General features: G+C 39.1%; 2 protein-coding genes across 2 annotated transcripts; one reads left to right on the top strand and one right to left on the bottom strand.

Annotated features, from left to right (window-relative positions):
• Positions 1-601: 601 nt before the first annotated feature.
• LOC146657959 (uncharacterized) lies at positions 602-6,613 on the bottom strand. The gene is made up of 9 exons (XM_085427087.1): positions 6,471-6,613; positions 4,958-5,229; positions 4,267-4,420; positions 3,914-4,160; positions 3,564-3,652; positions 3,228-3,378; positions 2,209-2,366; positions 1,757-1,849; positions 602-1,058 (listed from the first exon to the last, which is right to left on the bottom strand). Exons 1-9 carry the CDS (start codon positions 6,551-6,553, stop codon positions 941-943), a joined length of 1,365 nt encoding a protein of 454 aa, XP_085283213.1. The 5' UTR covers positions 6,554-6,613; the 3' UTR covers positions 602-940.
• Positions 6,614-16,302: 9,689 nt separating this feature from the next.
• LOC146657960 (uncharacterized) lies at positions 16,303-19,238 on the top strand. Its single transcript, XM_085426339.1, has 2 exons — positions 16,303-17,228; positions 17,638-19,238. The coding sequence occupies exons 1-2, from the start codon at positions 16,967-16,969 to the stop codon at positions 17,790-17,792; spliced, it is 417 nt and encodes a 138-aa protein (XP_085282465.1). The 5' UTR covers positions 16,303-16,966; the 3' UTR covers positions 17,793-19,238.
• The last annotated feature ends 5,577 nt before the right edge of the window (positions 19,239-24,815 follow it).

The raw sequence follows: 24,815 nt of genomic DNA on the forward strand, positions 1-24,815 counted from the left end.
TAGTTATGACTGTCTATTTCCATGAAAACTGTGTGTGAATCATAATAAACTCATACTGTGTAAAATTCTCTGGCTTTTGGATCCAGAGTGGTGAATGTAACTGTGAGGGGAGAGTCACCCTCTGCAGGAAAAACACTGTTGAGCCAGTTTATTAAAAACAGATGTCTATGCTATTAATTATGTCTATGTGTGCTGCAGAAAAGCTTGTAAAACCCACAAGTGTATCGGAGCCTCGTGACTTGTATACGTATGTGTGTATGCGTGTGAGTATGGGTATTCCAGATTGGCCTCAACTTCCTGTTTGACCTAAGTCAACAGACTCACACATACAGCTGTAGCACTGCTGCTACGTCATGTTGCATCACTCGCCAACACTCACTGCTGCTGACCGTTCAATGTGCTTTCCTGTGCACTCAGAGTCACCTAGGAATTTTTTTGTAGTGAAATCTGAGGCTGTGTGCATTTTATCCAGTCGTGAAATCGCACTTTGGCGAAAAAAATAAATGGAGGAATGCAGAGGTCGCAGCAAATGTATGCAGGCCAAAATAGCTTAAACAGTGTACACCATGTGAGATTTTTTAAGAGCACAGACAGGTTGTCGTCTGAACTATCAGCTTATGCGGGCTGTCGTACATACATACCAGTATGATTAAAACTTCAACAGTGAGGTTTAATTGCCAGATTTGGATGATGACTATACCGTGCAGATTATGACGCGTGTGGGAATAAAACTTTAATCATTAATAATTCCTGAGACGAACACAAATTTTTAAACGCTGATGTTTTTCTTTATGTGGACATGACCTGACATACAGATGTGGACGTGTTAAATGCTTAAACGTGCTCTCAAGTCAGTATGTTTGTAGACAAATACATCAGCATTTAGAGGAAATGCAGGAACAGAATTCTAGGTTTTTTTATTTTCTTGCTGGATTTGGGTTCAGCAGACTGATGAGGTGGAGGGTCCTGCTTCTGCATGAGTGTCCCGAGAAGCCAGGTCAGATGGGTTAGACCTATCATCAGAGGCTGCGGTCAATGCCTTGTGACAGCCGGGTTTCCTGAGAGATTTATAAAGAAGCATAATGAAACAAAATCCAACCGCACAGTTTCTTTTTTAGCACTTCTAATTCTTAGAAGCACAAAAATATTATTGAGAAATGACATCACAACCAACAACCTAATTAATCTCACACTCCTTTTACTTCTGTTTTTGTCCTCTACCCACTCCAAAATCATACTGAGGATGTTGAACTCCCTAATGCTCCACTTTATTCCCTTTCGTAAGAGTTTTTTCTCAGCAAACGGCTGCCTGCTGATCAATGATGATGAGTCGTCTCTATTTTCTGAGGCGGCTGAGGTCCTTCGACATCTGTCTGACAATGCTCAGGATTTTCTATGAGTTGTGGCTAGTGCTATTCTCTATGTTGTTGCATGCTGTGGGAGCAGGTTCAGTGTCGCAGATACCAAAAAAAGACTCAATAAACTGATTGGCCAGTAATGTTGTGGGGATGGAGCTGGATTCCCTTAAGGTGGTGTCGAATGTTGTCCAAGATAAAGACAATGCTGAATAATACCTCCCACCCACTCCATGACATGTTGGCTAGCCACAGGAGCACATTCAGTGAGAGACTGAGATTACCTAAAAGCACCACTGAACGACCTGTGGCCATCTCCCTGTACAACTCCTCCATCTAATACACTGTAAGCCAGTGGCAGCTGGCTGCTGGTGGACTGATGTCCTGCACCAGAGACGTACCTCCATCTGGGTCGAGGTAAGAAGCCAAGATCGCCCGGCCTGTAGCGGCTCAACAAAAACAGTGGATCTGTGCCAAGGTTCAAAGTCTCTGGGCTGAGGACAAATAGAATGACAGGACTGTTGTTATTAATTAACATTTTTTTGCGTGTTATCATTTTCTACTTTACCTTAGCACTTTATCTTTTCTTTTTGAGAAAAAAACATATCATGGTGTTTTTGAAACCAAAACAAAAGTCACAGCAACTAAGCAAAAGCTTATTTATAGAGGCGTACATTGTTTTTTGACTATTTTGAGGCCAACTGGGAGATAATCTGGCTCTCATGGGCCTCAGTCGGGCAAAGATCCAGTTCACTGCTATGAAGAACCTGGCAGCTTTCAGCAGATATCAGGCCACCATTTTCACGACTCATTACACTAACATACACAAACCGGGCAAAGTGTTTCCAAGCACCTGACTGTTCTGGGGCCAGATGTCTGCAGTTTCTGCCCTCGACTGCTCTTCTCTGGGGAATTATAAAGAGCGGACTCTGTTCCATGGGATGTGTTGCTTTCCAGGATCTCACGCAGCTTCTGGATCTTCCCCTGAGCCTCAGAGAATTTCTCTAAGCCCTTCAGAGGACAGAGAACAAAACCATTATCTCGGTGGATGAGACAGTGTACACATTAGCGGGTAAGTCACAAAATAATATTTTGTTCTCATAATACTATAGCGTTAAAAGACAATAAGGCTAATCAGTTAATAGTGTTCACTTCACCCTAGGCCACCTAATGTGAAAGTGTTAGAATTTTGAGTTTCTTTTTGTGTTCAGAAAAAATCAAAGCACTCACCAGTAGTTGGCAAATTACATCTTAGTTAGGTGAAAGATTTATATGAAATCTTGCCTCTTGCAAAACAATAATCAATACAGTGGCTCAAAATTTCACCTAAAATGAATGAGGTTAATGTGAATAGAAGTAAACAAACTTGCAACAAATTACTGAATTTTACTCACATCTGAATCAAAAGATTAGTTCATTATCAGGCATCTGGAGAACTTCAAGACATATTGGGGAGGTCATTTAGCCATTTAAATGAGCTGTGTTGGATCAAGGACATGTCTAAAACCTGCAGGACACCGGCCCTCGAGGCCTGAAGTTCCCTGCCCCTAATCTAACGTATCACACACAGAATAACTGTTTCACGATACCATCGTTATTGTTGTGTATGTCTTATGATGCCATTGTATCATTTGTGAATTAACATTTATACCTTCATGCCAGAGTTTTACCTGTTGTGGAATATCTGGATACCTGGTTTCTTGGATGCCTGTCTCAATAGCAGAACATAGGGAGGATTTCCAGCAGTCTTCAATTAATACCAATCAAACTGGACCACCAAGCACAGAACTATCTCCCATACAAACATTATGATATGCTGTGGCTGCAATCAAATGGCTAAAGGCCATAGTTATTGTCAGGCTGTGTTCTTACCATCACAGCAGGTCTCAGAATGTTTGCTGCTTTCTCCATGTCTGCCTTGAGTTGCCTCCTCCTACTCATCTCCTCCTGGAGCTCAGCCTCCAGCTGAGCTGCCTCAGCTTTCTTTTGACTGCACACTTCAGAATCCAAGTTCAGCTGCTGTCTGAAATTATAACACAGAATAAAAGTTGACCCAATGTGGGTGTGGCTCAGTGGTAGAGCATCTGACTGTAGAGAAGCTGTCTCTGTTAAAGTCTCTATTAAAGCTTTTGTATGTTGCTACTATCAGGAAGTTAAAAAAATAATCTTGGAGAAACAGAAATAAATAAAAAGTAAAGAAGTAAAGACCTCAGGTCCTGTTTCTTGGCCAGCAAGAGGCTGTAGTTATTCAGCTGAACCTTGAGCTGCTGGCACTTCTTCGACAGGTGATCTTCTTTCTGTAAATCGGGTGATAAATATGGAGACATGAAGAATGAAAACGAGTTATCAGTTAAAATAGTGTTACAATATTTTAAGGTAATACATATCTTCCCACATGCCTCATTCTACATAATAATAAAAAGCAGTAAGACTTGTATGTTGCATGTAGCAATGTAACATCAACTTTTTAAACAGAAGGCAGATGTACCAATTCAAGCTACCACAACCTCTAGGAATTACGCAGGCACATTTATGTCCCTTCTATGCAGACATCGTACCTCCTTGAGTTGGATGATGTCCTGGCTAGCTGCGTGGCTGTCCCTCTTCATGTTTTGTACTTCAAGACAGAGTTCACTCTCTTGGCATTGCAGGATGGATTTCTCTTTCAAGAGTTTAAAGCTCTCTGCTGTAAGCTCCTTGACTTTTTTAAGCACCTCTGCGTGCTGAATCTTCTCCTCCTCAACAATTGCTGAAACTTTATTTTTGATGGAGCTCCACACTTGTTTCTCACAGTCTTGAAACACTCTGTTGTTGGAGAACAGGGCTCAGTAAGTCGACGCAGCATCCAGAGGGAACAACTCCTCCTGCAGTTATAACTGTAGCTTGAATTTAACTCTGCACTAGACCTTACTTTGCCCCCTGTAAATCCAATTGTTTCTGCAGTCTGGCGATGGCAGCTCCATATTCTTCCCTCGTAGTGTATAGCTGCTTCTCAATAAACTCCACGTAGGCCAGTCGCTGTGTCATCCTCTCCCTCTCCTTCTGCTGCTGGTCCAGCTTCTCCTCTGAGTGGTGGAAAGGAGGTGCAAATGAAAACAGGAAGCTAGAAACATCCCAGTGTAAGCTTCACACAGTCTCAACAACGGTTTTGCAAAAATCATGGTTTGGACACTGTGGTTATGATGTTTTTGCAAATCTCTCAAAAAGGCAGACACAAAATTTAAAACAGCAATTTTAAGGTTCAACCCACAATCAAATTAATATATTTTTCTCCTGGTCTGGCTATAAATGTGCACAGTGGTGCAGCAGCTAGCTCATTAGCACTGTTGCCTCTTAGTGAGAAGGTTCCTGGTTTCAAACTCCCGACTGGCTGGGCCTTGTGTGCTCGTCTTGTACCTGTGTGGGTCCAGCTAATCCACCTTCACCCCACCCCAAAGATACACATCTTAGGTTAACTGCTGATTCTAAATTGGGCATGTGGCATGTGGTGGTGCGTCTCTGTGATGGACTGGCCAACTTCTGCCCCATGTTTAGACCAGCTGACTTAACCGAACACAAGATGATGAAAAATAATAAATGATCTGACTCAGCGTCTATCTCACTTTGCAACGTGCTCTTTGACTTGAGTCTGTCCACTTCCTTCTGTAGCTCCTCCTTCTGCTGGTTGAGATGCAGCTTGAGCTCATCGGTTTCCTTTTTGTCAGCTTGCTGCTGATGCTCCAACACCTTACTCAGCTCCGCAACCTTTTTCTCTACTGCATTTGAGGAGTCTGTCAGGTAATTACATATATCGTCCCTGTCCCTCCCCATTGCTCCATACCAAATTCTGAGGTCATCTATCAGTTTCTTCAGCTCGTCACATCTGAGCTGACACCTGCAGTACAAAAAAGGACATATGGGTTTAGAATTTATGAATCTAATATGAGATGCTGAGCTGAAACTGCTGTAGCTGGTACATCAGAATAGTGAAAAAGGAAGTTTTAAGATTTTATAATTGAGGAAGAAATAAATTTACTTGGTCCTTACAGAGGGGTGAGGTGAGGTTGACAGGTTAAGGAGGTGAGTTGAGCCTAGAGTCTGAAAGATGGTTATCTTTTTGCCATTGTAACTTTTGCTGAACAGATAACCTGGTCTAGATCATGTCATGTTCAGAGTTTTGCTTTAAAATCATCTGGAAGCGCCACGTTTTCACTAACTCTTTTATTTACAGTATAGAGATATAGAGTCTCTGCTGATGGACTGCATTTATAGCAAATGTAGCTGTTAAGTTTTGTTGTTGTGAAATATGTGTTGTATTGTCATTGGAATTTGCATGTAGGTCTAATCATATTCAGATGGTGATACAGAAAATTTTCTTGTTATTTTATGCATAAATGCTATGTCATTGCCACACTGAAGAAAGTTTCAAGTTCTTGACTCTGATTCTGAAAAAGGATTGTAATGTTGCTTCCTTCTTTACACCTGAGGTAAAGATCATAAGGAAACTACGGGCTCAGATTCAGACAGAGGATTCAAACCCAGGTCAGCTAAAGTTATTCTTCTATATTTTACAGTAAATAGAATTTTTAGCTTTCATAATTAAATTATGGATTTGAGGCTGTTTGTTGTCACTATTTAATTTAATTTAATGTCTTTCAGATTTTTTTAAAATCACATGTAAGAAGAATTGCATAGCAGTTAGGCACCATGTTATTAGTAGCTGGTACTGTAGAAACCTTCAAGATAAAAACAGTCAGTCACAACATAGCTGCCATTTGATCCAAAAGCTGATGAAGCACACACAGATACATGTAACCTATGAAGCTGTTCTATAATCACGTGTTTAAAAGTTTTGGGACATTTTTGGTGGTGGTCAGAGGGCCCGGTGGCGCCTGTGTCCGGCAGCCTCGCCTCTGTCAGTGCGCCCCAGGGCAGCTGTGGCTACAATGTAGCTTGCTATCGCCAGTGTGTGAATGTGTGTGTGAATGGGTGAATGACTGAATGTAGTGTGAAGCGCTTTGGGGTCCTATGGACTAGAAAAGCGCTATACAAATGCAGGCCATTTACCATTTTTGTGTTATGTTAAAAGTCGTTTACCCAACAGAGGAGCAGCAACATAGAGCAATGGTTTCTTACCTTTCCAGCTCCTTATCTAAGAACTGAATTTGTGTCAAATATAAAGCCTTGTCTCTGTCAGCAGGAACTGTCTCATCTGCCATAGTTGCTGATTTTTCCGCCTTTTTTACGATAAACTTGTTGGTGCTGTGTTTTATCTCCACTCCTTTAACAGCACATTTTCAAATAGCACAGAGAAACGATGTTAGTTGTTGCCAGGATACGCTGCATTCAGGGACCGCTTGAAATATTCAGCGCTTGATGTATTTGCTCTAAATGCAAATGTATATATAGTCTGCTGGTTGTTATGGTTCATTTAAGACTTCAGTTTGTTTTTCGTTTGTTTATTTGCAAAGTTGATTTTCAGTTTACAAATTTAGTAGTCACATTAATGAGATTAATGAATTATCTGAAAGGAAATCTAGCAATTCTAGCAACAATGCCCAGTTATACAGTTATTGTGATAATAATAACTGATTTATTTTATATATTATATTTTAGTTTGTTTTTTTTAGTTTAGTTTAGTCATTTATATCATTGTTTATATGTATTGGGATTATCCTGAAGCACCTAATTACTAATTGCATGGTTTTATAGACACTTATAATCACTGTAACTGATAACTGTTTACTGCCCTTAGTTTTCATGCTCCTGAGCTTCTTATCTGTCTACAGAGCCACCTTGCACATGCAGAGGAAACACAGCACCTCTCAAGCTGCAGAGCTGTACATGCTTGTCTGTTGGCTGACAGTCAGTCTGCTCTGGGTTTGATCGCATTACTCCCCATGACAAAAGCTCAGTACTGCTTTGTGAGGTAAAGAACACAAATGCATGGTCTCTGACTATCAACAGGCTTACATTTGTGGGCTTTTAAAGCGTAACTACACCTTCAAATTATGCAGTCACAGCAGATGCATCGCAACAGAGGAAGGAGTTATGAACACTTCACTGCCACTGAATATGTGTGTATATAATTTAGCCTTGACAGTTTTACTGCATTGTTCACCTTTTGTACAGAGAGCAGAGGTTGATGAAAGGTTACATGAAGACTTCAGAAGTTTTTATCAGTCAGTAGATTTTTTTTCTTTCCTCTTCTTCAGTTCTGACAAAATCCCTCAACACAAAAGACGCACCATGAGAGTCGTCCAACCCACGGATCTATTGATACCTGCAAATAGAGGTGCTCCCTGAACATGTGGCTGCCAAACCAAAATGTTTCTCTAATTACTCTGTTTGGTCTCAAACAGACACACAAAGTTCACAAAATCAAGTTGATCTCAATGACTCATTTACTTTGTTCTTTTTTTCATATCACTTGTTTGAATTTGTGACTTTGATTCAGTTTAATTTCTTTCATTTCTTGGTTTCAGGTTATGTTTCCAGTGTAGTTTTTATTGTTTGAAAATATTTAGTCTTCATTTAGTTTTTTGAAGTTGACTCGCAAGCTTGTAGACATCCGAAGTCAAAATTAACAAATACTAAAACTTAGGGTATTTGATTTTTTGGGTGATATGATTTTGTTTTAGTTAGGTTTACAAAATTATTTCAGTTGGTAAACTATAATAACCTTGATCCTTGGTCTTTTGCAGGAAACAGTAGGCGTACATTTTAAAAAGTGAATGTGATGTTTACAAGTTTCTATGTAACGAAGCGTGAAGTCTCATAAAAATCCTAATATGAAGACTACTACTTACTACTTAATTAAATAACAGACCTCAGTAGCTATGTTACAATATGACAACCACAGCTGGGCAAACTAATTATATCTAATTATATTATTTAGAACTAATTATGTGTTTTCAGTTTCTGAAGATTGAGCACGATCTTTCTTTTGGCACAAAGTAAAAATATCAATTCCAATATTCAGTCAGACCTTATAAAAGTAAAATGTTTGGTTAGCTGCGTGTGACTCGAACAGAGTTCAAACCCAGCATACACCTGTGTTTGCATACCTTCAGGTACAGTCAATCATAATCATTGCTGAGGTTTCTCCTATGCACATTGTCATAACCTGTGAAGTGTCCTGCACGCTACCTCCACCACCCACAGATATTCAGCCCGAGGCCGGCATACTGTAACTCAGCTGTCTCTGTGTTATTGTCTGTTTTTCTCTGTTGCATCGGCCCCTGGGAGGACGATGCTCTCAAAATAAAATAATGTGCTCTTTGCACGAAAAGTGAGATGGATATGTTTCCTCACTGGGAAAGGATTAGATGGTGGAAGACATGAGCAGAGAGACAAAACAGCTTGTGGTGGAAAGTGAGGGTGTGGAGGTTAAGACATTCAGCTCTCACGACACGAGTCGTGAGTTCATTTTCTAAAAATATATTTTCCTTTTGTGAAAAACTACAACTCTAGCACTAAGATATTTCATAGAAACTTTAGACAAATTAAACTCTCAGAAAAGGTTCATTCTTTTTTTTTTCCAATGAATTATAAGTTATCAATTATTCCAGCAAGATGCAAAAAACTTTTTGAGTTCTTCCTCTTGGCAAATAATCACTGATTATTTGCATATTAAATTTAATGTGAGTCGAGCAAACACGCACGTACAGAAAACATACAAAAATCTTCATTATCCTTGCATGTAATGCCTTGTCATATCTCACAATATTAAAACCTTTAGCCAGGACTGTCTGCAGTGACAGTTATGTCTCCATGTTTATGCAAAGATTTTTTGTTTTCTGGTATTTGCTGGTCCCAAACCATCTTTGGCTACAACAGCCAGCTTTATACCTCTCTCCTTGTCCTTTGATTACCAATATTTTAATTCTTGACTACTCCTGAACTTTGCCACAGTAAGAGCACCTAAACCTTAACCCTGTCCTATTAACATTAGAGTTTGTGTCCTAGTTGCAGCAACAACAGATAAAAAGAATGAGAGACGAGAACGTGATCTGCTGCAGGCCTCGGGCTGCTGAGCACGGGAGAGGCACACATCGAAATAGCTGCTTAAACAATGTTTTTACCAATCTGTGTGTGAATATGCTACCTGTTTGTTTCCCAGTTGTCATGGCAGCCGGTAATTAAACCTAAAAGCACACCAAGTGTTGCTGAACACAGCAATCAGCTTCTGCTCCTCCTCCAGTTAGTCTCATATTTTGTGTTGACTGGCTGACAATATCACAAAGAGATTTAAAGACATGAAGCGCATGAGACTGGCTCATTTGCTTGCTGTAGTAACACAGTTTTACCTGGCAACAGATGGAAAGTCAGCGCCATCAAACATTTACGTTTTCAGTTTAATTTTCCTTTAGTCAGTAAATCCAATCACACTGCTCTAAAGCATGAGGCCATGGGTATCTAACTCTCTAAAGTAGAATTTTATTAAATTACTTTAAACGAAAAAACCTTTAGGAATTGTTCTAGAGGATTGTGGTGGATGTTTGCAAATTTAAAGAGTGGCAGGTGGTGGCGGTGGTGGAGGTGGAGCATTCATCAGTTGTCATAACACCATAAAGTCAAATACGGACAGGCTGTTCAATTGAAACCCAGTGTGCTCGCTGATAAATTCCACTTGGTGCTGCGATTATTATTATTAGCCTTCAAATTACAGGTTGTGCTTTTGGAACAAATATAAACGGATACCTTTTAACTGCCATGACAAAGAAGAACAAAACCTTTAGAAACCACTTACCAACTCAAATTACACCTGACCTTTACCATTTACAACATCCTGAATGCCACTGATGTTGTTAGGATACTAGAATGCTGCTCGCTTATCTCAGCTCAGAAACATTTAGATGTTCCCACAATAATTACAATATTTTCAAGTTATTCACTGCAGGAAAATGTTGTAAATAGAGGTGCACTCTGTAAAGTACATGTAAAGTAGGCCCTTGCATGAATGTAATGCAGTTGCATCTCTCACATGCCCTGCTTATAAAAAGGATGCAATGTTTACAGATGTTGCCTAATCACACCACAGTAATAATGTTGCAGTTATCTTTGTGAGGACCAGTTGGGTTCAGACCACGGCCATCAAACAGACCCCGGGACCAAAGTTGACCTGGCAAAGACTCCAATCTGGCCCACTCACATTTCCAGCTTTGGAAAATGTAAAGGAGTAAAGGTATAAATCTTGGAATTTTAACTGTATTTGCATATGATTTATAAAGTTTCCTACCGAAAAAGACCTCCTTCGTGGCCATGCATATCACACCAACGTAATTAAGTAGCAGATAAACAACTGGGCAATGAGAAACAGAACTTTTAAATTGAATTTACACATTTATCATGCAGAAACACTGAGGTGTACCATACTGTAAGATATCTCAGGGACTAAATGCATAGTTAAACTTCTTTACATTTACAGAAAGGAGAGTTTCACTGGTCCAGCCCCCCTTAAGATCAAAGTAGGCTGTGTGTTCTTTTTAATTATTATTTTTTTGGATGCCTCTCTTTGTTTTACATGGCTTCAGTGGTCTGAGGGATAAAACTTAGCTCAAATTGGTTAGGTAAATTGGTTAGGTAAATTGGTTAGGCTGCGAGTTTGGCACTAAATTGAGAGGGTTTCATTTAGAGGAGGTAGAAATGTTCTGATATTCAAACCATAATCTTGTTGGATGAAGTTATTATCCACCTACATTTTAAACCAATTATAAGAAGAGTTGGAACGAGGCCCATTTCACAATTTAGATGAATTGAAACTGGAATTTCCCTCTTTCGAAACAAAAGCTAAATAATGAAGCTGAATTCTTTGGGCAGGGTGTTAGCTCCTGTGATTACTGCTCAGGGAAATATTTGTCTGTAGCATTAGGCTGTAATAACTTTGATTTTCAAGCGCTAACCTGCCTTAACCTTTTGTTTCCTGCAGCCCAAAGGCCGAGCCTTTTCCTCTCAGGTATGAACCAGGAGATAGGTATTCCGTCTCCATGCCAGTACAAACGATGTGTAGCTGAGTCTGAAGCATCAAACAGCATTAGGGCTGCTGACAAACATGGAGGATTAAAATAAGAATGAAGGGGAGGAAGTATTGGTTGTCTGTGCCAATCGCATCCCCTCTGATACACAAAGACTTTCTGGTAATCCCACCGCACCAGGATCCCTTTTCCTAGGTAAACCACCTGAATGGAGTGGAATCTTTGGAATGCGTGCCTGTGTGTTCCTGCGCTGAAGAATATGCTATTAGGCAACTGAGTTTTAGTATTCACTAGCAGAGGTGTGGACTCGAGTCACATGACTTGGACTCGAGTCAGACTCGAGTCATTAATTTTATGACTTTAGACTTGACTTGAAAAAATTTTCTAAGACTTGTGACTTGACTTGGACTTTTACACCAATGACTTGGGACTTGAATTGGACTTGAACCGGTTTATTTGAAAAGACTTGATATTTTACCCCAAATATAAAATTTAACATGCATATTATATAGAGATTGAAAATGTGACGTCATTCACGGGTAGAACCGCAAAGGATTCTGGGAACTCGTGGCAAGCGGTACTAGCGCACGCAGGCTTTCAATTAAAATCAGTCACACAGCGATAAAAAGAAACACAAAAATGTCAAGAAGCCGTTGTATTATTAACTGCAATAGCCGGTCGCATGACAGCCACGGGAAGCCGACGGGTAAAGAGATCGGTTGTTATCGGATTACGTCGTTGAAGAGAAATTGTTCGAGCCATGTTTCCGAAGTAACAAAGACGCGACGGATGGACTGGATTGCAGCCATTCAAAGATCAAATATAACGTCCCAGAACACTCCAGCTCACAGGTTAGTCTGCTCCAAGCATTTACACGAAGGTCAGTGTTTTTTAGTAGTTAATACGTCATTTTCATAACATAATTAGTGATATAGGTTACAAGCAAGTCTGGCGCTGAACAGAAATTGTCGCGCTATGCTCCTTTATTTATTGTGCATAAATAGTGAATTGTCCTGACACAATATTGCGTTTCGCTTCTGTTATTATGGTACACTGACAAAAACATATACTTTTATTCACAGGATAAAACAGGTTTTTTGTATCACTAATTGCCCAGTACGATTACAGCATACAATATTGTTGTCACTGCTACATTTCTGTGATGCTACCAGAAATTATTTCCACTACTAATTAATTACCGTTGAGCTCAAAGGTCCTATTAATAAACGGTTAAGGAATGTGTATTTATGACGACAATTTGTGAGACTGGTAAACTTATGATACGTACGATGGTCTTTCGTTCTACACGGTGCATTTCAAGGTCCTGTACCCATCCGTCGGTAAACTGTACCTGGGCTTGTTGCAGTGACCTGAAGTTACTAAACTTCATGAGTGTATGCACTCACTCCAAGAAGCGTATGATTATAAATATGCATATAAATATGCTACGATGAGATAGCTGACTTCATCTAACTAGCAAATGTTGTCCAGGCTACGTTGGTGATGCAGTTTTTTTTTTTTTAATGTGTATGATATTTTTGTCATGCGATTTTAAAGCTGGTCCTACAACCGCATCCAAGAATAACATGCAGCTTATCTCAGAACTGTCGGTGAAAATTATTCTTGGAGCTAGGTTTAATTGAGCTGCATTTTAAAGAGGTGCAATTTCACAATTTGTGTATATTTTCTAAGTTCACTATTTTGTCATGTGTTGAGAAAAACACAGATTTTAAAATTACATGGTCTAATATTTACATTTAGCATATAACTGCAACATTATTTTTTCGTTTTTTGTTTTTTTTTTAAAGACTCGAAAGGACTTGAAATTCAAAGTTTCAGACTTGTGACTTGACTCGGACTTTTACACCAGTGACTTGAGACTCGACTCTGACTTGCCTGACATTACTTGAGACTTGACTTGAGACTTGAGGATAAAGACTTGAGACTTACTTGAGACTTGCAAAACAATGACTTGGTCCCATCTCTGTTCACTAGTAAGCGTGCTTTATCATAAAAATGATGTATTTGTGGTAAAGGATGTGAGGCATTAAATCTCCTCCGGTGGGTTTAGCCTTGAGGGCAAGAGCATTTGAGCGTACGATGGGGGCATCTCCTACACGTCATCCTTCTTTTGCATTTTAGTGTTACAAAGTTAGATGGAAAAACGAACGCAGTTTTTACCAGAACTTGTTTGGTTTCTTTTAAGCAGAAAGCTCCTTGAATCACGACACTTTCAGTAATTTGAAAAAACAAACAAACCCGACAAACAACGAATGAATAAATTTATGCCTTGTTAGATACTGGGTTATGATAAAGATCCCATTTTCTAAATTGTTTAATCCTGCTGTGTGTCACAATTCTATTACTTTTAAATCAAAATTATTGTGGCTCTGTCCCTTTAGTTTATTTCTTTTAAACTTCAAATACAAATAAATCACATTTTGCCCTTTTTCAGACAACAAAAAAGCCATGATATAACATAAGAAACAGAACATGAATACAGAACTATAGAAAGTCCAATTTAATGTGATTTTATATTATTGTAGATTCAGACCCAGGTCTTCATATAGTTTGTACAGTTCATACAGTCTGTAGTTTTCCGTGCCATTTATAATATTGGTTTCTGCTTTTCTCTTTGTTTTATACCCACATGTAATTTTCCAAAACATGTAACTAAGGAGTCTTTTCAATTAACATTAATTTACCATTACCATTACCACCACCCATTTACCGTTTCATTTTAAGACAGAAGGATGAGCATGGTGTACCAGACTCGGCAAAGCCATGCCAGTACCTGTCCTACAGAGTCTGAATCATTTCCTTTCATTTGCACAGTGCTGAGTAAGGTTTCTCTAAAAGTTTATATCTGAACTAGGAGAACGCGATGATTAACATTCACGTTGAAATGTGTTACATCTCTAAGGAAAGTGTTTTCAAGAGAAAGAGAACAAGCTGCCTATAATAATATATCACAACCTCAAGTTATTCATGTCCAGCTATTAACAAATCAATGCCTATTATCAATTATGTTTCAACATCTAGCATGCTAGCCTCATTGGATTTTTTCTGTACAAAGTACACTTTAAAAAAAAACCTAAGAAAATAAAATGTATATACACAAAGTGTAGTAGGCTACTAGTCGCTTAAAAGTAAATACTGTCCAGAGTTGACCTGCTTTGGTGGAGGTTTGTGTTTTCAGAGTGCTTCTTGTTTTTAGGAAAACACTAAATTTGCCACAGTAGTGTGTGTGTTCACACAACTGTGTGACATGTGAACCATTCACCGTAGAATGTTTTACCTGCTATATTATGTGAACAAAAGAGTGACGTTAATGCTTCCAAAGCACAACGCGTGCACATGAGCTTTGTCTTACGCTACGTTCCTGCGCGCACTAAACAATGCTGATGACAAAAGCTGTTACGTTTTATTTTTTTATCTACCTATACAGGTGCTGGTTTTATTACAGTGTTTATTGTAAAATAATATTTATAAATGTATTTTTATATTATTTTACCCTAATGTTAACAGTCATTGAACAGTTGTGGTCTGTGGGATCAGCTGAGTGTGTTAACATCTTACATCTTTGTTGCTTTTTATTGTCAGTCTAAAATTGATGCAACTAACTGCAACCACAGCAAAAGGATTTCAACAGTATTTTTCTTCTTTTGTCTTTTATATCCTTTTCACTTTCTTTGTGGATCAAACATGAGCTTTGGGTGGGGACAGAAAGATTACATGAGTCTTAATATAAATAGGCTAAAGGACAATACTTGAGTGAAATATTTGTTCCCTTTGGTCAGGGCTTGAACCACTGACACTCCCTAAGTGAATCACAGCTTACGCTCACGTGCTCCTCGGATTTACCCTTTTTCCAAGCTTGGAAAATATTTCTTCTGATTGCATAGCGTGTTCTCGAGATTTTAAAACTGGAAAGTTGAAACAACGGATGCTACTGAGGATGCGTTGACCACACATTGATTTTGACTTGACATACTAAACCCAAACTAGATATAATTAACATACTAAATAAACAGATTAAAACTCCAATAAATGCTCCAAAATATGAGATTGATTATGTGTCATGGTTTGAGTAATTTTAAGAATTTATGATATAAAATGTTCATTTAAAATTGTGATTAGTTCAAAATGAGCGATTAGTTCAAAACCATAACAGTAACATCAAAACATGTTTTTGTTTAACTACAGCTTATCAAAAGAACCCGACAGAAGACCAGCACATCTAATACATGTCAACTGCAAATACAAAGTCATCACTTAAGAGCCTTTGCGAATGTGTTTGATTCATCATAATACAGAACACAGTAATCAATACAATCTTGACTGGAGAAGCAGATAAATAAGAACATATGGATTATGAAATGTTTGAAGGATTTGAGGCTCTGTGAGGCAACTTGAGATTTAACTGTTTGCGAGTTTTAACAGCACACAAAGAAGCTGTAAATGAAGAGAAAAGCAAAAAGTCTGTCTTTCTTACAACAGCCTTTCAAGTGCATGCGACTTATAATGTCAAAATTAGTGGAATCACTGCATGACAGTCGGTGTCCACTCACTGCCTGTTGCATGCAGCACTTTGGGATAAATGACTCTGCAGCTTTACTGTAATGCATTTGATGATATATTGTGTGTCGCGTGCAAAAATACAGACAAGAAGCTAATCAAAGCACCCTGAATACATTCCAGAAATTTCAGCAAATTTCTGTGGTCAAAGCCTGAGGAGAGAGGGAAGACACAAGTTCAGCCCACACGCAAGGAGAGGTGAGGAAACCTGTAGCTTTACTCTTTGAGCTCTAGAATTGTGTGCTTGTCTACTGTGCATCTTTTTTCTGTGGCATTCACCTTTATTGCAGAGGCTGACCATAAAACATGACTTGAATGTACTTTTTATTTGATAAAAATCAGTTAGTTGGAGCTCCAGAAGATGTTTTGCTCGTGCTGCCGAAGGAACATATCCGCCAGTGATGATATGTAAAAACCAAAGATAAAAATCCTTCTGAAAAATAAAGTTCCTTCTAAGGAATTGTGGCGTTATACGTGGACCTGTTGAGTCCGTGAGTAAAAATGTTCTGTGTGTAAGGCCCCAGTCAAATGTATTATCAACAAGACACTGTTAGACACATTTCATTAAACTTCATGGCAGAATGGTGATGATGGAGAGTATTTAACTGAGCCAGCAATCCTCAACTTTGCCTTCTGACTTGAGGTGGTAATGCAGCTGCACCATGGATTTTCCCTACAGCAGGGATTTGTAGGGAGGAGGAGGCAGAAAAGCTTCCTTGGGGGGGAAAGGAGTTTGCGTGCATCCAAAAATAATCTTAACTCCTAACAACAATAATTCCCGAGGTGGGTGGCGTCCAACTGGCCAAAGGCAGACTGACAACACCTACTCTGCACATATTTAAAGAGTGTGTGCTTCAAACTCAGACCTAGAACCAGACTGGTGATGAAGATAGATAGGGCAAAACAGATGCATATGCTGCGTGCAAAAACTATCTGAAGTCTGACAAAGAGAAGCAGGAGCTGTTTATAATAGAGACTTCCTGATAATAATATAAAGGTATTAAGATCAGAATACCAAAGCACAGAGAAGCTGAAACATAAGACTAGCAGGACAAAGAAGAAGCTTAAGGGTCGACAATGCCTTTCTCTTCCTGCTGCAAACCTGTGCCTGTTGCCCTGGGGCCTCTGGAAGAATCCAGTACCCTGACAACATCCTACTCTTCTTCTCCACCTCCCTCTCCAACTCGGTTTCGCCGTACCCGTCGGGTCCTGTATCCAGCCTTTCAGAGCAGGAGGCCCCCACTCAGGGAAGCTCCTGACAAGGCCTGTCGCTGTCTTCTGTTCCTGTCTGTGCTCGTCTTCCTGCAGATCTACACAGAGGAGCCACACACCTGCACAGGTTAGTTTGAGTACACTGACACGCACTGATAAATGAATCATTACATTAATGTCTTTATCTTTCAGAAGTCACTACAAAGTCTCCTTTATGACTGAATTTGATGCAGATCAGTAAAAATTAGTGTAGAGCACTTACTCGTGTCTGGGCGAAGGGTCGTTATGGGTTTATGGCTAAATGGCTATTTTATACAAGATGTCCATACATGTTTTAACCACAAATAAGGGGAATTTAAATAGGCATTTATAGAAAGTGTTGAACTTTAGTTGAACTTTGTTCTTTGAATTTGAATTTAAAATTGTCATTCTGTGGATTCACAAGATATTGGCAAATACACTGTTCATTTTTTGATCAATAATTAAGTGTTAACATACAATACTCTCTTTATATGAAATAAAAACTTATTTTACAGTAATTGAGAGCCAATGCCCAGATCCAGCAGTGTGTCAACTTGAGGCTGGTGATGGGAGCCTAGGCACATCCCAAGGATGGACAGGGGAGGAGCCCTGGAGGATTCAAACAGTGGATCGAGGATCAGAGACACAGGTGGAGTGTGTGGTGGCATGATGGAGGACAAAGTCACTAAATGGGAACAGAGTGAATGAGAAAAGGGTAAAAGAGAGGAATAGCCACACAGACAAGGTTAAGTTCGAATACTGTGTGGAGATGGTTTCCTCTTGAAAACATTTCTACATGCTAGTTTGATTGGGGATGGATAGTGGTGGTTTCCAAAGAATGTGCTCCACCTGTTCTGTCACCGCCACTGAGATGACACTCCAGCTCGACAACAGCAGTTATGTGGGACAGTGAAACGTGGATGAGTACAGTCAAAACTGATAAGAAGGGTAATATTTTCCACTGAAGATGTGTCAGGCAGATCTCAAAGTTAAACTGGTGTGACCACATTACAAACAAGGAAATGTGGAGAAGGACGAAAGCATGAAACAGATGTCACCAGAAGAGAAACAGAAATGAGAAAGGCCTAAGCTTACATGGTGTACAATGTGGCACAAAGACTTGAAGCAAATCAGTAGTGCCCGGCAAAGACACAGGATGACCTATTGTAAATAATAATGTTCAGTCAAAGGCTTACATTTTAACATTTCAAATAATTGTAACTATTTTGTGAATATTTCTGTCTGAGTGTGTAACCCTGTGGTAAAAAGTACGTATTTATTCAGAGAGTGTATTTTTATATAGCAGCACCATCCGTAATTTGTTTGCTACACTCATTTTAACACGCATCATCTGCTTTTTTAAAATAAAGAATAAATTGTTTATGCAAATGCCTCCATAAATACGACCATGCCTTACAGTACCTTTTTCCGTTAGTGTTATGCTTAAAAGATAATGTATTTTTTACTCAATGCATGTGACTAAAAGTATGTGAGTGCTTGTTTCACCACTGGTGTGCAGTAAAAACTCTTTGTATGATGACATGTTTCTGGTTTGACCTGTTCTCTGCTCCAAAACTGATCATTGTTGCAAGAGGCATTTTCAAACCAATCTTCACTCTAACTGCTATGTGAGGTAAACTGAGCAATGCCTGTGTGGGTGTTTACTGTGAGCACAGGGGTCTTTGAGTCACTGACTCATGGGTAATCCCTCAATCAGCCCACGCAGGCTGCTATAACAAACACACACAAGTCTGAGACTGTCAGGTGGAATACGCAACTGGCTGGTATCACTGTGAGAAAGTAGATGTGTTGGCACATGCCCGGTATGTCTACTTGTGTTGAGTTGTAACACCAGCTGATTTCTCTGATACAGTGTTGATGTCGTTATATATAATTTATATTCTGCATTAACTTGGATTACCTTTTGAACTTTAGACTGGAAGATTATGCTACAAAAACAAAAACTGACCAGTGGCACAGAGAAAACTGCTAAAATTAAATAAAATAAAGAGCGTAAATGCAAATATTTGTACAAAGCTTTGTGCAAAAAGCAGTTTTAAAATCGTAATTGGTGTGAATGTGTGTGTGAATGGGTGGATGACTGAATGTAGTGTAAAGCTCTTTGGGGTCCACAGGGACTAAGTAAAGCGCTATACAAATACAGACCATTTACCATTTAATTAAAGCAAATGTGTTATGTTTAATCATTTAGCTTAAAAAAGGTAATGAATTGTAATTTCATGATATTAAACTTCTTTCCAAGAGGAGATTCTATGTGACTGGGGAAATTAATGATAACTTAACAACACAAATAACACGAAAACCATCATAAACCGTCACATTCAGTCTAGACATTCAAAACATTAGTAGTCAGAAGAAACGGCCTCAAGAAACGACAGAAAGAAGACATCTGTCTCAAGAAGATGATGTCAGTATGGACTCGTAATATTTAGCATTTGTGTCTTGCTGTTTTACATGTCTCTGCATATGATCTCATAAAATTAGTGAGTGCATGAGCTCATCGTGTCATTCAGCAATATGAGCATGTGCATCACCTCACGTCAGCAGGTCAACACACTGTCGGTTTGGAGTAGCAGATCGTGGAGCATGTATACCAGTGCACAAATGCATTTATAACCCCCTGCAGCTAATAATCGCATCAAGTCTGTGCTGCAGGTCTACCCCAGTCTGCCAGCATTTACCACAATATACCATAAATCATGTAAACAAGCCGAGCTGAGTGAGTTAGTGTGCCTGTGTGACTGCTGCAGAAGTGTTTTGTTGCTGATTTTATTTGGCACCTTTAACAGGAACAAAATGTAAGATATCCAAACAGCCCTTGAGGAAATACAGACACATTGAGTCCAATCGCTTTGTCAAGTGTAAAAGAAGGTCACCTGTTGAAATACCTTTTTCACGTTATAGTGTTCAAGTGACTGAGATTCCCATATTAAGGTCATCCCCTGTCAGTGATGTGAAGAGTAAGACAAAAACTGTCTGAAACCAGGCATGTAATCTGAAGCATGAGCTTTTGGCTCGTACAGAGTATTTGTATATACACTGACCTTGTTGTGTGAAACTTCAGGTTGAGTATGAACACCTACCATTGTAACGGTATATAGATGAAAGACATGGAAAAGCAGAGCAGGTCTAGTGCTCTGTGTGAAATTGTAAAAGTACAATTTGCTTTGTTTAGATAAGATCGGGCATACATATAATAAATTCACAAGCATCATAAACTATCATAGAATACACTTACGTAGTGTGTTTGTGTTTGATGTTTACAGAGAGGACAAAAAATCTTTCACAAATTGTACACTCAAGCTTATTGATGAGGTCATGCGACATAATCTCAAAGAAGAAACAAAGAGGAACATGGCAAGCTGTTAGTAACTATCAATAGACTCATTAAACATTGACATGTGACATTTTTGTCACAGGTGTTTTAAAAGCACACTAACTTATGACCTCAATGGAGCTGTAAAACCTCACTCAGCTGGCATGACTGAGCTAAACAGAGCCATATTTAGACAGACAAGCACACAGAGAGATGTGGCTAAAGGCTGAGGTGATAGATTCAGCTATAGCACTGTGAGTGACTACTGAGGTGATTAAAAGTTAAAGCCTTTTAAAAAAGAAGAAGAAGAAGACATGGCGTCACCTCAGAGCAGGATGACAGTTTGATGAGCTGGAATGTCGGTTTCTGTCAGGGATTCCAAGAATGTGTGTGTGTGTGTGTGTGTGTGTGTGTGTGTGTGTGTGTGTGTGTGTGTGTGTGTGTGTGTGTGTGTGTGTTTGTTTCCTTCCGGCTGTCGCCAAAGTGCTTGCACATAGGGGGTCATATGATTGTTGGGTTTTTCTCTGTATCTATTATTGTACGATCTACTGTACAATATAAAGCGCCTTGAGGCGACTGCTGTTGTGATTTGGTGCTATATAAATAAAACTGAATGGAATGAATTGAATTGAATTGAAGTGTGTGTGTGTGTGTGTTTGTTGACTGTTGTGTATATATGATTCACAGATGTCTTAAGAGCAATAAAATATTTACTGTAGGTGTGTACGTGTGTGCAGGTGAGCGCACAGGTGTATGACTGTGTCTTTGTTCATTTGGTTCCCACAGTGTCACATTAAGGCACAGATGACATACACTTAGTAAGTTGGTCAGACTCCGGTAAAGGAAACTGTTGTAACATTGCAATTCTCCTTTGCCCTATTTACCCATTTGATCAAAAAAACAAAAAAACAAATTAAAATCTGTGATAATTACAGTGAGTTCACACAGTGCCCTATTTATTCAGTAAGGTTGCAAAATTTGGGAGCATCTTATCTCTATGCTGAGCCTGGTTTCTGGTTTTGGTGTTTTAAAATTTGCATATTTTTTGTGGAAATCCCCAAGAGAGCATCCTGAAGGGCATTCCTCTGATCCAGTCTAGATAAAATAACCATGCAGGCCCGGGGGAAGGGAATGTCCATTCATCTGCTCATATATCCATCTTTTTCCAAGATACACCCTGGACAGGTCATCAGTCGATCATAGGGCTAACACAGAGACACAGATAACCACCCACATTCACATTTACACCAGGGAATTTTCTCAGACTAAAGATGGAATGAAATGCAAGGTTGGATCAACTCATCACAGATGGCTCCAGGAAAAATGGAATATGACACACACATACACATTAGGGAGGCAATAGCTAATATGCAGAAGTCATCCACTGGAACATCTTTTGTGGACAGGATATACATTATGTGAAGTGGAGGTGACTCCAGTGTACAGAGTCTGATCCAACCCAGCAAAGTAGGGTGACCACATGCCCCACTTCATGTGGGACACATCATTTTATTGGATCTAGTTTACCAAAGTTTGCAGACGTTGCTTAAAAAGTCCAATGACACTCGTAAAACAGTTTAACATGAAATGCAACAGAAAACAAAAATGCACACGTGTGCAAAGATTATTGTACAAGACCATTTGCACTGGGCCCATGGCAGTTCACCGTGACACAAGAAAGTGTTGTCAACTTTTAATCTCTGTGACCGACAGAAACTTGACACGGCTTGGAAAATTTGCAAGCTCGTCAACTAAAAATAGGCTGTGTGAAGATTTTGCTGTCAATCAGCCAACAATGACACTGCTCACATTGTCTGGCAGACAACCTTAACCGAGAGAAGGAAACACCCCTATTGTACGAGGAATATAAACACAGAAAGGTTATCAGATCAGAACAGGAAGCTTTTTTAGACACTAGAGATAATAATAAATGCAGTAGGTAACTCTTCTCTGTAAAAGCTGGACTCTATTTCCGATTTGTTGACTTTAAACCTTGATTTGGCTTTAGTTTACTGAACTTTTCTCATTGTGTGGTTCTCAATTAACATATCTGACATTTGTTGTGAGTGGAGAAAATCTCCATTAAGACCACAAGCATTTGTGTACCCGGCTGTACACATGTTTATTTGTACTATAAAGTAGACAAGGAGCATTTTAACATGAGATTATGTAGCGACTGACTCACCTCAGGAGCCTTCTTCAAATGGCCATTAGATAAGCCACATTTTATTTTATTTTTCGTGTTTTTCAGCTCTGGGGTTTTCCACATGTTAATGCCTGTGTCCCTGTGCGTGTATTAATGCCCAGAACTAATAGAAGCACACAGTAATTCTATTAAGGATGCATGCAAAACGTATTTTCCTCTTCCTGGTTTTCATTCTGGGTTTTTTTTGCACGTTTGTGTATGAATGACTCTTTTCAGAAATAATCATGATTATCTCATAAACTCTCATGTTTTTCCTGTTGGGGAAATCCTTTGACGAAAGCTATCTGCAACCATCCTATTAACCATGTTGATAGTAAGTAAAGAGTAAGATGGAAATCATAAGTAAGCAGATTTGAGTTTGTCAGAAAGCCAAGAAGAGCTGCAGGATTCTACTAAAAGGTCTTGTAATATCATGAAGGGGCTATAATCAAACCTAACAATACAAATGGGTAATTGGTATTTTAACATAACGAAATGAAATTTTCTTCTCATATTCCCTCATTCAGCCGGTCATTCAAATTTAGTATTTCTGTATAATAGGAAATTACATCAGCATGACACACTGTTAGCCAAATAATAAATAAATAAACAGGTTGCCAAAGCATGTCCCAACTAGTCAGACTCAGAACAGTCTTCTTTAAAGACAGACTCGAGTCCCGTTTTCTGCTTTACTGTAGAGATGTGTCTGTGGTGTACTATTTCTCTTTTGCCTACCTAGCTGATTGGCCAAGTTGTTCAGATGCACATCACCTTCACATCTCCCTTGCAGAAATCTTTGCACCATATCTGAGGTTTGCCTTTGGAACATTTTGTCTATGCCAGCTCCATAGAGGAGATGCTTGGGAGTACAGCCATCATCCATTGTCAGTACATGCCTGAGCCAGCACACCTCTGTTTCAGCAGGGTGCTGAATACTTACACTCCGGTGTAGTTAAGCATTTTTTTCTGCCCTGTAATGTTCAATACATGCTTGCAGCAGCACATATGAAAAGTGCTGAACTTCAGTTTCTGTCATATCAGTGTTCAGGTTTCGCTGTCTTACAGGAGAATACGTGTACTCGATCTTGATATAGTCTGTCATTAGTCTGTCACTTTTCGTTGGTATACCTTGTACCAGTTTGTCCTGTTGGTGCAAAGACGTGGCCCTCTTTCACTCCACTGTAGATAACGAACTTGTCTGAAGTTTTCCAGTTGATGAAGTTGAGTAGCTGGTTTGCTAACCAATCTTGCAGAGGCTCTAGAAGCGGCTGTCCCTGCTGTAAGGTTTATAAAGGTGATGAAGAGTGGCTGCTTCTATTCTCTGCAGCTTTCGAAAGGAGAAACTCATTTGATCTGTTGGTTTGGAATCTATCTATCTATCTATCTATCTATCTATCTATCTATCTATCTATCTATCTATCTATCTATCTATCTATCTATCTATCTATCTATCTATCTATCTATCTATCTATCTATCTATCTATCTATCTATCTATCTATCTATCTATCTATCTATATATATATATGTACATACATACATATATATATACAGCTGTTATACAATTGAAAAGCTTTGTGCAGTTTTTCCTGGAAAATCAGGTAGCTGCTGTGGAGAACTGAAAGATTGTTCATACAACTACAAAATAATATTATATCTCTTCAAAGATGTCAGTAACTCTATTTTAAAACGACTACAGTCATAATTTCTTCTGAACTGTCTTTGTTTCCTGACAGTAAGAAATTCATCTACATTTAGCTACACTTTCCTAGAAGGAATCTTTTTGTCACTGTGTATGATCAAACTTTTGCCTAAGACACCTCTGAATTTTTCCAGGTGCTGATGTTAGTCCAGCAGTTACAGGAAAAGGGGGAAAAATGAGTGACACAGCACCATCGTTTTTCTAGCTAAGACGAGTCTGGGTATTTGTGTTAATGATGGTTACTCGGAGTCAGAGCAGGTTACTCAGAGCTCGCTGAGGCCCCCCGGCCCCATTCTTTCCTCCCCCTCACACGTGCTCATCCAATCAGATCAAGAGAAAAAAGCAAACAAACAAACACACAAAAAAGATTTGATGCTTCCTTTTTGGCTTTAAAACAGTCCAAACGTAACACTTTAAGGAACAGAGAGATTGTTTCATACTACATTTTAAAGTGTTTTTTCATAAAGTTTA

The sequence above is a fragment of the Rhamphochromis longiceps genome, linkage group LG12, assembly GCF_057381845.1.
Source record: "Rhamphochromis longiceps isolate RC_006_pf linkage group LG12, R_longiceps_female_GT1.1, whole genome shotgun sequence".
NCBI classification, from domain to species: domain Eukaryota; kingdom Metazoa; phylum Chordata; class Actinopteri; order Cichliformes; family Cichlidae; genus Rhamphochromis; species Rhamphochromis longiceps.

Excerpts from the sequence above, each read along its gene's own strand:
- LOC146657959 (XM_085427087.1), bottom strand. The coding sequence starts at position 6,553 with ATGGCAGATGAGACAGTTCCTGCTGACAGAGACAAGGCTTTATATTTG. Across the intron at positions 4,421-4,957 it reads GTCAAAGAGCACGTTGCAAA|AGGAGAAGCTGGACCAGCAG; the intron begins GTGAGATAGACG and ends TCCACCACTCAG. Across the intron at positions 2,367-3,227 it reads TTCTGAGACCTGCTGTGATG|GGCTTAGAGAAATTCTCTGA; the intron begins GTAAGAACACAG and ends TGTCCTCTGAAG.
- LOC146657960 (XM_085426339.1), top strand. The coding sequence starts at position 16,967 with ATGCCTTTCTCTTCCTGCTGCAAACCTGTGCCTGTTGCCCTGGGGCCT. Across the intron at positions 17,229-17,637 it reads GGAGCCACACACCTGCACAG|TAATTGAGAGCCAATGCCCA; the intron begins GTTAGTTTGAGT and ends CTTATTTTACAG.